At 49.0% G+C, this 12,916-nt stretch overlaps 3 protein-coding genes across 3 annotated transcripts; 2 read left to right on the forward strand and 1 right to left on the reverse strand.

The window, feature by feature from the left end:
* Window positions 1-4,621: 4,621 nt before the first annotated feature.
* MGYG_09116 (hypothetical protein) lies at window positions 4,622-5,218 on the reverse strand (the record flags this gene model as incomplete). Its single annotated transcript, XM_003171696.1, has 3 exons — window positions 4,622-4,738; window positions 4,820-4,928; window positions 5,022-5,218. The coding sequence occupies 3 exons, from the start codon at window positions 5,216-5,218 to the stop codon at window positions 4,622-4,624; spliced, it is 423 nt and encodes a 140-aa protein (XP_003171744.1).
* Window positions 5,219-6,007: 789 nt separating this feature from the next.
* On the forward strand, window positions 6,008-7,754 carry MGYG_06292 (CMGC/GSK protein kinase; the record flags this gene model as incomplete). Its single annotated transcript, XM_003171697.1, has 7 exons — window positions 6,008-6,053; window positions 6,194-6,366; window positions 6,437-6,520; window positions 6,675-7,023; window positions 7,098-7,291; window positions 7,350-7,554; window positions 7,621-7,754. 7 exons carry the CDS (start codon window positions 6,008-6,010, stop codon window positions 7,752-7,754), a joined length of 1,185 nt encoding a protein of 394 aa, XP_003171745.1.
* Window positions 7,755-10,082: 2,328 nt separating this feature from the next.
* On the forward strand, window positions 10,083-12,908 carry MGYG_06293 (cap binding protein; the record flags this gene model as incomplete). The annotated part of the gene is made up of 7 exons (XM_003171698.1): window positions 10,083-10,149; window positions 10,229-10,326; window positions 10,395-10,501; window positions 10,558-11,760; window positions 11,819-12,000; window positions 12,062-12,841; window positions 12,901-12,908. 7 exons carry the CDS (start codon window positions 10,083-10,085, stop codon window positions 12,906-12,908), a joined length of 2,445 nt encoding a protein of 814 aa, XP_003171746.1.
* Window positions 12,909-12,916: the final 8 nt, after the last annotated feature.

Here is a 12,916-nt window from a genome sequence, read left to right on the forward strand (position 1 = left end):
GGAACAAAACTCCGTCCTGCCATGTCACAAGAATGTACAGATGGAGCGCAGAAAGAAAATGGACAGTAAAAAGGAGTCTCCATATCTTAAGGTGTCGGCGTATGTGAGTGTATGTGTCTGACCTGTACGGAGTAAGTTGCGCCTGCGCTTGGCTGATTTGTTTAGCCCGAAGTGCGTTATGTATGCATGGTTGTATCCATAATCCATAGCTCAGATCCTGGCTTGCTACCAACGTTTAAATCGATCACCTGGACGAAGCCAGTTACTTAGGGGCCGAAGCGAAGATGGCGGAAAAATGAGATACAAAGCAACATCGCTCAGGCCGGCAAAAGGGCGAGTCGAGACCGCCGTAGGCTATTAATAAGTAGTTAATTCCTCCAGGCAGGCAGATATACGATCGTGGGTGGGATAGAAGGGGGGAAAAAAGAAAAGGAAAGTCGATGCCTTTTTGCCCTCTCGCTTGTTGTGCTCCACTTGTGCCTGTTCTTCTTCAGTATCTGTACCTGTGCAGCGCAGGAGCTTGCAGGTGAGCAGCAGGAGTTTGGTCCAGGTCAGGCCGGGTCAGTGGCCACACACGCGGGCCTTTGCTGCAGGAGTAACCTCGAGTGACGTAACTAAGGAGCCAATGGGTTCGGAGCTCAGCGGGCATCATCGTATCAACCCGACAGACAGGCACGAGGAAGCTCCATGGCTGGCATGGCTGGTTGGAAGGATGGGGATAATTTGCTGGTTCAACAGCAAAGGGAAGAAAAAGGAAGCACCGTGCACCAATGGTCGTTCAGACATTATGTAGTTCGCAGTTTTGTAAGGCTGGGGCTAAGTAAGGGGCCGACAGAGGATGATATCATCATCTGGTCGTTAGTTTCAGTAAGCAGGAGCTATGAAAGGGGTGGAAGTGGGAAGAGATGGCCACTCGATCTCGTACGATGTCAAAAAGGCGATGGGTGGTCGAAGTGCGTGCAGCTGGCGTGGCAATACACATGCTAGCATCTTTGGTGGCTTAAGGGGCCGTGATAGTCGACCACCCAAGTAGCCAAACTTCCCGCGTCTATAAGTGTGTATATCAAAGTATCGTCTATCCCTTGATTTTTGGCTGCATGTATATAAATATTATCGCCGTTGTCACGCCAGGAGATGTTGTTGTTTGCTTGCAAACGGTGATCGAAGTAGCACTGTCAGGTTACTGTAGAGGAAGGGTGACATACGCTACAAAAAGGGAAAGAATAGGAGATCCGGTTCGGTATGAAGGCGATCTATGTGCTTAGTCCGAGATGCTAATCTCGTTATTATGCACGATGATGCTAAGATCGATGCTCCAGCAGAAGCTATAATCTCGGCCGCTCTTGATTTGTGTGTCCCTGAAACGCAGCGGAGGCCCCTGACTCGTTCAAAGCTGGACTGGAGAGCTTAGCCGTTGTGCCTCCTCATTAGCTCTGACTCCATATGTGTCAGGTATGTTTCTTATATAGTTGTGTGCAGGTTTGGGGTCTGGCCAAATGTACGTATGTATGACAGGTGGTGATAGAGAAAGGATAAAAGAAATGTAGTATGTAGTTACACGGCCTGGGCAACAGCAACGACTGTCGAGAGGCACGGACATGCATTGCCCTTGTTACACGCTCCTTGGCCTTGTAGATGGTCCGTTGTATGCATGGTATAGCGATGTAAAGGCATAGGGAGGGATGAGCATATATGTGTTAAGTATAGGATGGCACAGACATGGATACAGGGTTTGTCCAGCGCGGGAAGTGAAAAAGACGGACGGTCGAAGAGGAAGGGAAGATGACCCTGGCAGGCCGTTCAGAATAGCCATCTTGGGCTTGGCCTCGAAAAAGCTGCTTTATCATGCCAGGGTGCGCCCACATAACTAGTTAGTCAACTAACCGATATACATGTACAGAGTATCAAGGTATCGAAACGTATATATGCACGTCATGAGTTTCCCGTTTCCCGCTCCCCTTTTCCGGCATAACCAACATGTATTAAGAAATGCAGGGAAGAGAGGGAGAAAAGAAAAGGTGGCCAGCATTTATCAGTGCGTAGACTAGGCTGGCAAGGACCTCTCCGTATCTCCTGGCTTGGCCTCGGAGTCTTAAGCCTTGCTCTCAGAACAGGGGGGAGCGGGCAATTACTGCATGTAGATGTTTCCAGACACAGAGGCAGATGTAGGTTGTTCCTCGTAGTACGTCTAAGTAACTAGCTATTAGACTTTTATATACATATATATAACTACCATCAAGCTAACTTTGTCAACTGTAGGTGCAGATCAAAGCCGTTAGAGAAGACAGAAAGCAGGAGGCGCATAGGTTAGAGCAATCAGCTTAACGGCTAATCCTTGCACGTCTCGCAGACAGCTAGGCAACTCGGGAAACAGAGACGCTATCCCCGCCTGCTGACAGTGCTGATCTATCTCACATATGTCATAGCAGCTATGCTAAGCGTTTTTAAGTACGTATTTCCCCTCGTCATGTCCATCTTACTGGTGGGTTTCATATCCAGAAACTAGTACTCTGTAGGGTCGTGGTATCTATACGGAGTACTTATCTGGCTGGAGGAGGACAGAATAGCTCCTCGTTGTACAGGGTGGGAAGGTTGAGACCCTGGATGTCAATGCCGTCTAAGTACAGGGTAGGACTGCACCGGCGCTCTAGAAGCCCGATGAATATGCTCTTCTCTTAGCGTCGTAGTATTACCAGAAACCAAACTTCTAGGCGTGTACGTCTTTGCCTCGCCGGTCGTCAAAGGGTGGTTTACTAGCATCAAACCCCTGAGCCTTTTAACTAGACGTCTGAGCATAACTAGAGCTGGGTGGGCAGTGGTCTTGTGAATCTAATTTTCAGCCGCAGGAGGCGTAGTCTGGCTACGGCAAGGCTCATAGCCAGGGGCGAAATCGATCTCGCCTTGATGGTGATGGCAATAACAATGCAGGGAGCCGAACCCATGTCCCCATGACGACCATCCAGAGAGAACTAGTCCTGTCTGTTGTTGTTCGTTACGTCGTCTGTGCAAGTCCAAGGGTCGAACGGCGACATTCCATTTCACGTGAAGTGATGACTAATGAATGTGTCATCAACTGTCCCAACCAAAGACCCGCCAGAGTCCAAAGAAAAGAAGACGGCGATGCTCCATAGAGCGTAGTTAATTGACACCCTGGAGAGGTAGAAGGTAGAAGAGAAGAAGGGCAGAAGGGTAGAAAGGAAGAGAGGAAGAGATAAGGGGGACACTTATGACTTCATCTTCTGGGCCGCCAAGTGGGCACTAAATCGGCCCTCAGTGGACATGCTGGTATTAATAATACGGCGACCAGTGCTGGGGACAAGTGGATAAGTAGGTACCAGGCAGGTAAGGTCCATGGCAAACCAGCAAACAGATAGTTAACCAGTTCAAGTAGTTGATGACCACCTGTTTTGGCCGTTGAGCGCAGGTGAAAGTGGCCACAAGAGAAGGAGGATGAGGAGGCGAAAAACATAGCAAGGTCGCGACTAAGAAGAAGAAGATGAGAGAAGGAGAAGAAAGGCAGCCGAAGAAGCTCCGGCGAGTGATGATGCTGTACTTCGTTATACGCAGTGTACGGGGCTGGTACAAGAAAAGAACAAGCACGCCCACCCGACTAAAAAAGTAACTAACTAACAAACTAACTTAACCCCCGGTGGATACGCGATCCTGTGACTTCCGACAGCTTATCCTTGGTCCAGGTGAAAATTGCAATTGGTCACCCGACAATATGCAGTCCCAGCACACGATATACTCTTTAAAACAGGTAGTTCAGGTCAAACAGAGGCAGGTTGAGATAACCGGAAGACCAGAGGGGAGGAGGAGATGATGGTGACGATGGTGACGATGATTGCCATCCATCTTACCCCTTTTTTTCCTTTTTGCTTGTCTATCATCCATCGTGGCGTGTAGATGGACGAAGGACTAGATGGCAATGGGAGACGAGAGGAAGAGAGAGAGAGAGAGAGAGAGACGGGTTCTCAAGGCCAATTGACCTCTTTCTTCTCCTTATCTTTGCCCCCTGTCCCCATGGCCGCAACCTAAGTGTAGGATCACCCCGTTAGTTGAGATGAAGTCGAAGCCGAAGCGAAAAGAAAAAAAAGAAGCAGAAGACGCAGACGCAGACGCAGACAGAAGCAGAAGCAAGCGGGAGAAAGAAAACCACCTTCATGGGTTATACTTCCTCGTTATTTCCACTACGACCACACCCAGGATCTCCATTCCTCAAGCTTCTCTCGTGACTGCATCTCTTTTTTTCTTTTCTTTTCTTTTCTTTTCCTTTCCTTGTAGAAAGGTTGACAAGCTGAGCGTCGAGTGATAGAGAGTGAGAGAGGTAAGAAAATATGTACTTCGAGCCAGCGGTGACTGCCTGCCCATGCCCTGAAACAGGGACCTGAGACGGAGGGACGAGCAAGTCGCCTGTAAGTAACCTGCCCGTAGTCAGTTAGGTCTTCCGTATAGACGTGCATGGGGGGGAAGCTGCTTCGATGCCAGTGGCAGCTCTCTGCGTCTTGTCTCTGCCTGTTTGGCAGGCGGCTTGCTTTTTGTAAATGACTTGCGAGCGTAGTTAAGCAGCAGCAGCAGCAGCAAAGTAGAAGGGAGGAGGAAGAAGAAGATAGGGAGACGGTCACTTTTCACCCTTCTTCCTCTTAACCAGCTCCTTTCCCTCTTCTTCTCTTTCTGTTTCTTCTGCTTCGTCGTCTCTTCTGTCTTCGTTCTGCTGCTTTGCTTCTGCTGCTTCATCCTTACACGAGCGTCTTTTTGGTGCAAGTTAAAATAAATAAGCTTGCACGCGGGTTGAGCAGTTCTTCTTGGAGGGAGAGACCTGGCGAGCTTCAACCTTCGACTCTTCTTCTTCTCCTGCTTCTCCTGCTTCTTCTATATCCCCATCCTTTTCCTCTTTCTGCAACTGGTGTCTGCATCTGCCTCTGCATCTTCGACCGCCGTCTATCCCATCGTCAGCATCATCTTCGTCCTCGCCTTCAGCTGTACAACCGGTGCAAGCTCACTCACTAAGCCTCCTTCACTGTAGGTCTCTTCTCTTCTTCTCTTTGCCGTCTTTAAAGAGCTCGTCTTTCTTTCTGCTCTCGTCCCTTTCACTCTCTGCACCTCTTCCGTCCTTTCTCTGTGTCTCTCTGTATCTGCCTGTCTGTGCCTCTGTCTGTCTGCTGTCTGCTGTCTGCTGTCTGTCACTGTCACTGTCACTGTCTTCCTGCTTCTTCATCCCTAAGCTTGGTGGAGCCTACCAGGAAACTCTCTGCTGCCGCTGCCGCTGCCGCTGCCTCTGCCTCTGCCCTTCTCCATCTCTGTCTCTCTCTGGCTCTCTCTGGCTCCCTCTGTCTCTCTTAACCTAAGCCTAAGCCTAAGGAAAAACCCGCCCATCTGGCTCTCTCCCTCTCACTGTCTTCCCCGCCGCCCGCCTGTCGTCGTCGTTCTTCTTCTCTCCTCTTTTCCCCTTGCACACAGCACGCCCGCCTTGTGTTCCTCTTTCTCCCTCTCCCTCTGTCCTTCTTATATATTCACTTGACCAGCCTCTCTTCACTTCCTGTTCCCTTTTTCTTTTTTCTTTTATTTATTTCCTCTTCTTCTCTTTCTCCACCAAACCATCTTCCTCTTCCTCTTCTTTTTCTTCGATTGTAAGGCAAAAGCGACTTTCGAGCAGCCACAAGGCCAAAAAGAAAGGGTACAGAGAAGAAACACGGAAGGGGCCGTTGAGACTCGTTGCCCAGCAGGACTTGACTCTCTCTGTCTCTTGCTTTTTCTTCTTGCCTCGACCTGGTCTCGCTAATCTTTGTTGTCGTGCCCTTGTTTTTTTCTTCCTCCCAGCAGGCCTCGAAACTCATCAATTCGCAGTACCACGCGATAGTTACCCGAAGTCAACCTCCCCCCTCTCCATTTCCTCGTTCCCACGCCAGATCGTCTCGTTTCGTCACCAAGAAAAAAAAGGAACCTCCCGCTGTCAACAGCTCAATAAACCGGCCAGCTCCTCAGTTTTGGCTTGCAAAGGGAAAAGATGTCACAGAATAGGCCTGGGATGTTTTCCAGCCTGCGTATGGGTGGTAAGTTGCTGCCCTCTCTCCCTTACCCCTCCACCCGCTTCACCTCACTTCGCTTTCCGACAAAACGACCTCTTTACTTCTCTTCGGCCAGGCGAGGCACTGATACGACTGGCTGAACGTCTGGCTGACTTGTCTTGCAGAGGTGATCCGTGAGAAGGTTCAGGATGGCATTACCGGAGAGACTCGTGACATGCAGTACACTCAGTGCAAGATCGTGGGTAATGGATCCTTTGGCATCGTCTTCCAGACCAAGCTGTCTCCAAGCGGCGAAGATGCTGCCATCAAACGCGTTCTCCAGGACAAACGCTTCAAGGTGAGAGCCAAACAAGCAGTTAATTCGCGTCTGGAAAAGGGAAGCTGACCTTTTTTTATTTTTGGTGTAGAACCGTGAGCTCCAGATTATGCGCATAGTCCGTCACCCAAACATCGTCGAGCTCAAGGCGTTTTACTACTCCAACGGTGATAGAGTAAGTCTTTCTTCTTCGTTCCGAGCGTTGTGAGTGCGTGGTGTTTTTCTGTCTGGTGAAGTGGGAGGTTGAAGGTGGGAGAGTGAAAGTGGGAGATGTGTTGTTGACGACGACGACGATGTTGAATATCGCTGACTTGACGACTTTTTAACAGAAGGACGAGGTCTACCTGAACTTGGTACTGGAATACGTCCCAGAGACCGTCTACCGTGCTTCGCGGTACTTCAATAAGCTCAAGACCACCATGCCACTCCTCGAGGTGAAGCTGTACACATACCAGTTGTTCCGCTCTCTCGCCTACATTCACTCCCAAGGCATCTGTCACCGTGATATCAAGCCCCAGAATCTCCTTCTTGACCCTAGCACCGGCATCCTCAAGCTCTGCGACTTTGGCAGCGCTAAGATTCTCGTCGCCAACGAGCCCAACGTTTCCTACATCTGCTCGCGTTACTACCGCGCTCCTGAGCTGATTTTCGGTGCTACCAACTACACCACCAAGATCGGTATGTTCCCAGCCCAATTACACAGTCCCTAAAACAAAACCAGTACCACGTCTAAAAACTAATTCCGATGATAGATGTCTGGTCTACCGGATGCGTCATGGGAGAGCTCATGCTTGGCCAGCCCCTGTTCCAGGGAGAGTCCGGCATCGACCAGCTGGTTGAGATCATCAAGGTCTTGGGAACTCCCACTCGCGAGCAGATCCGCACCATGAACCCCAACTACATGGAGCACAAGTTCCCCCAAATCAAGCCTCACCCATTCAACAAGGTACATACGCCCTAACATACTCTTTTTTGTTCAATGCTGACTCTTCTCCTCTCATTAGGTCTTCCGCAAGGCTAGCCATGAGGCAATTGACCTGATCACTGCTCTCTTAGAATACACTCCTACTCAGCGTCTCTCCTCCATCGAGGCTCTTTGCCATCCATTCTTTGATGAGCTCCGCGAGCCAAACATTCGCCTTCCTGACTCGCGCCATCCAAACGCTCCTGCTCGTGATATGCCCAAGCTGTTCAACTTCACCCGTCATGGTATGCCATTTGCTTGTCCCATGCTGATTGATTCTATTACATACTGACTTTTTACGTTTTTTGCAGAACTCTCCATTGCTCCCAACATGAACCACCGTCTGATCCCACCACATGCCAGACCCGAACTTATTGCTCAGGGCCTTGACATCGACAACTTCACTCCTCTCAAGAAAGAGGAAATGATGGCTCGCCTTGATTGATCAACCACACATTTCTCCCACAAGGTTTTAACGTCTTGAACGATGATACATGAATGTCCTTGAAGTGGTTTTCTAATGCACGGGCGGGTTCACGATGATTCGTTACCGTCGGTCCACCGGAACCCACCGATCAGTCTATCCCCCATCTCGTCCGACTTCGTGATATGCCCCTCCCCCCTCAATTCTCAAACCTCCCCCCAGCGTTTTCACGTCGATCCGCCCACCCCTGTTTACCGTTTCTATTGCTCGAGGATTCGTTAAGCATCATATATCTTAGCAACATATCTTAGATCTGGTCCGGTCTGGCCTTCCTTGTGTCTCGATCCGGGGTATGACGACGCGATGCATCTATTACCACAAAAACTACGAAAAAGCTGAAAAAAAAAATCACCCACATACACACCTCGATGTCACCACACACGATCGGACGGGTACCAAACCAACCACGTACCAATTACACTTGATGAATCATGACTCCATTGAACAGAGATGAAAATAGGCGAAAAGGGGAGAAAGAGGTCCAAAAAAAACACAAGGCGGGATTAGGAGGAAATGGTTTCTGTGAATAGCCTCGAGAGTTTACAGGTGAAAGGAACACATGCCACGCACACATACACCCTCATTGCACTCATCAAGGTCGATGCCCTCTGTACCTAGATACATGAGGTTTTCCTTTTTTACATCTTCTTATGTTGCTACGGTGCTGTGTTGCTCCTGTGTCCTTGCTCTTTGCGGGGAGGATTTGCTTGCATGATACCACTTGATTTTACCTTCTTTTCCTTCTGTTTCTTCTTCCTTCCGGCACTTCAGATTCCCTCTTTTCCCTCTTATGTTTCTCTTTTTTTTCTTATTATTTGTTTTACTTATGAGGACGGATGCAGGTTTGCTCTTTATATGTTTTATTTCACATGTGTTGCTTTTTATCCCTCTTATTTTTCCCACCGTCCTCTCTCAAGACTCCTTCGCCTTCGGTCCGGCACAGCCATGACATGACTGTTTTGATTGACATGGGACTATCTCTCACCCGACTGCCTTCAGCAGTTCGGACTCGGATCAAAGAGTGAGAGCGGGGAGTAGGAGTGGGAATAGGGACATGGCTTAGGAAATAGGATTACGGATAGGGATAGCTAGAGAGATACACACTCATCCCCTCGCGCAGCCAAGAAGATCCAACTTACACCACAGCGAGATAGGCGAGAATTTTCTACTATTTCTTCTTTTACCATTCTTCTCTCTTCTCTTTGTCTTTCTCATCTTCCCTTCCTCTCCTATTTCTCATTCTTTCTCTCTCGTGTTTCGTTTTCTACCGTACATACATGGGTATCATCACCAAGGCAAGCAAGGAGACAAAACCGAAGGCAACCCTCCTGAATGGATAGCCATATTCACAAATAACATGGCGTGGCACGGCATTTACTTTGATATTGATGCATGCAATGACGGTGGCAGTGGAAGCGAGTCATAGAGCACCGATGTATGGAGCGGAGTCTCAGGCGACGCCACGGCGTGTGGGAGAGGCCGTGGTAAGATAGAGAACAGCAATATGAATATGAATACGATTATGAATACGAATATGAATATGAGCATAAGCGTGAATAAGAACGAGAAATAGATTGTATTAACCTAGACATCATCCTAGTGAGGTACTATGATGCCGTGAGATACGCTTGGTATCTACGAAGCTCAACCTGTCCAGTCAGGCAGGCGCTTGTAAATAATCAACACCGTAGCCATTACTTCCATGACCCCCTTTCTGGCCTGCATCAGCATCAAAACCATCATCTTCACCCTCTACTCTGCGCCTTTACTGTCAATGTCTCTCTATGTCGCTGGAGATGTGAATATCAACTGCCATCCACGTGACTGGCTGGAAAAAAGAAACAGCGAAAGCCTTTTTCTGGCTGCTGTGAACTTCTTAACTACTGTAAATAGTTTGTTTGATCCACCAACCTGCTCCCTCCCGGCACCTTCACAGATGACACAGGCAGCTTCACAGAAGCCAGACGTGACAATTCAGCTTTAGCAAGGCCACAGGTTTTGGCCTGTTGCTAATATCCAGGCTATTGAGCCATCTGGTGTGCAGTGCAAGTGCAGGTTGACTCGGCGCCGAGACGTGTCGACTTCGCTCCCGTTCAAACGCCTAGCTCCCCCGTCGAGGTTGCGCGCATATCGAGATAGGTTCGGATAGGGTATATTGTCGACTATCTTGCGCATTACGAATTAATGCTCTAGTTTGCCCAGTTGAGCTTTGGAAACGGAATAACTTCCTTGCGCAGAGCTGGTTACCTTGAAACAACCAGAGAGGGTCTTAGAGCTACGCGAGTCACAATGGTGGAACATGAACAGCGCAAACAGGGGCATGGAGGAGGGTATAATAGGAAGAGAAGATATAGAGGTTCGTTGCCGTTGTCGTTGTTGCTGTCTTTGTGGTGCGGGTCTTTCTTTCAGAAGCCGGCGCTAACTCACACTTGTAGATGACGAGGGAGGTGATCGATATCGACAGCAGCGTAGAAGATACGAAGAGCCGATTGCTGCGATTGTTAGGAGACAGCTATTGAACGTTGCGGAACCGGTAAGCTCGATTCCTTGCATGTGTCCTGTACGGTTGGGTTTGTCTAATCCGTGCCATTGTGGAATTAGACTTCAAGACGTCCAGAAGATGATATCCCTAGAATCGCGAAGATGGTTGCAGACAATTACTCGGATGAGGTGATGAAGGCGGCCTTTGAGGAGCTTATCCTGCAGATGTAAGTTGGTGCAGTACTCGGTGGACTCCAGAAGTAAGACTAATAGTGCATTATAGGGTCCTCGAACAACCATTGAAAATCCCCTTTGTCGCTGCAGTCGTCCTCCTACTCAACAATTTTAAACCAGAAGCCACCGCCCAGATTATCTCCAAGATTGGAGAACAAGCTGTTCTGTACGTGGGACAGGGCCATTGGCGAAATGTCAAGCTTATGTTGCGGTTCCTGGCATGTCTGCAGGGCATCTTTGAAGGCGATGGTATATTCCCAGTGCTGGAGGAGCTATTTTCGCGTGCTGTTGACCTTCAGACCGGCTCGTCTGAAGATTCTCTTGGATTGGAGCTCGTCAACATTATTCTCTACACCATCCCTTACATCATGGCCTCGTCTGCCACCGGGCTCGAGTCTCATGCCTCTGCCTTACTGGAAAAGACAGATATCATTGCATCAACCCCACATACGCTTGAAGCAATCGTTGACCCCTTCCCTAAGAAACCAGGCGAGGAAGAAGGCTCCAGATTAAGTGCATTAGGCCTGATCCAGAAACAGCTGCAAGAGGAATCTGCTCAGTCGTGGAAACTCGCCTGTATTCCAAGGCCGTGGAAAGAACCACTCGCTCAAAAGGAGCAAAAGCAAAATGGCGACGAGGAAGAGAAAAAGGAGGATGAAGAAGCCCCCAAGGCCCCTACCAAACATGCTTTCCCAGAGATTGCAGTGCCCAACCCAGTCAAGAACGGACCTAGGGCGATTTTCCCTGAGATCTATTTCTCCGTCTATACCCACCAGGACGTTGACACGGTTCCTCCAACATCCGATATTGCATCTTCATTGGTCCGTGATGCATTGGTTGATACTATTAACGTTCTTGACTTCAACCGAAATGCAACGGCCAAATTCCTCATCGATGTGGACTGCTACTTTGCACCGGACACCTTCGTCAAACGAGCTGTCCCCGTAGACCAACTCCGGGACTCCCCATCCCCTGAGAAGTCAACCTGGAAGCCAGAGGATGTCGCTGTTGACGCTGCCTTCTCTCAGCTCCTGCAATTGCCATTCCCAGAACATAAACTGGTATATTACCATTCGGTACTTACGGAGTCTTGCAAGATTGCTCCCGCTGCAGTTGCCCCTAGTTTGGGACGTGCGATTCGTTTCGTGTATCGAAACATCGATAAGTTGGATCTTTCACTTGCCCATAGATTCTTGGATTGGTTCTCTCACCATCTGAGCAACTTTGGTTTCACATGGAAGTGGACTGAGTGGTAAGGTTACTTGCTGAAGACAGGTGAAATACTTTCAGCTGCTAACATCTTTCTCTAGGGTTGCCGACCTTGAGCTGCCAGATGTCCATCCTAAGAAGGCCTTTATTATTGGCGCTATAGACAAGGAGATCCGTCTTAGTTTCGCACAGAGAATTAAAGGAACGCTTCCAGAGCCTTATCACGAATTAATCACTGAAGGCAAAGAGAAGGATACGCCGGATTTCAAGTTTTCGCAAGAGAGTACGTTTATTATCTGACTTCGTGAAGCCAGTGAACAAATCAAATACTGACTAAGGAACAGCAACTCCGTATTCAAAAGAAGGACAAGAGCTTATGAAACTCATCCGCCAGAAATCATCGGATGAAGAAATTCAAGCTGTGATCACTTCCATCGAAGAACAAGCTCAGACTCACGGACTGACTGATCCTCTCATTGCTTCTACGGACGTTTACATGACCTCCATCTGCTACGTGGGATCCAAGTCTCTTTCTCACTTTCTTTCCTGCATTGAGCGCTGCAAGGACCGACTTCTTGCCATTGGTCCGAAGTCTGGTGCCGCACGCCGTCAAATGATCAATTCAGTCATGGAATACTGGGCCGACCAGCCTGGAATCGGCATCAACATCATCGACAAGCTATTGAATTACACCATTCTCACCCCTCTCTCTGTCCTCGAATGGGCGCTAGTTGACAACCTCGCTGCAGGTTCAACGTTGGCAAAACCACATATCTTCGAAATGATAGCTGCCACCATGCGCAAAGTGACGAACCGCATGCGCCAGATTGTGGCAGCCAGAACTCAACCAACACTCTATGAACCACAGCTCAGCATACTAGACGAAACTCTCAAGAAAGAGAAGGCGGATATGCTTTCTATGTTCCAGCTGATTGAAGATACACTAGTTCCCGTAGCGGGCGGATACAGCGATGGGATAATGGAACGGACAGAGGACGATGCACTCCAGACTGAAAATGTGATGATACAGCAGTGGGGAAGCAGATGGCTGAATGTCTTTAGACGTAAAGTTGCAGTTGAGAGAGCATTCATCGACGAGGCGATGGCTTCTGCTCCTGCTCTTGGTACCATGGCTCCCCCTGCGCCACCACTTGGAATTGATGAGAAGTCTGAGGAAAGTAAGACGCTTGAGGAGCCGG

This window comes from Nannizzia gypsea, genomic scaffold, assembly GCF_000150975.2.
Source record: "Nannizzia gypsea CBS 118893 supercont1.5 genomic scaffold, whole genome shotgun sequence".
Taxonomy (NCBI): domain Eukaryota; kingdom Fungi; phylum Ascomycota; class Eurotiomycetes; order Onygenales; family Arthrodermataceae; genus Nannizzia; species Nannizzia gypsea.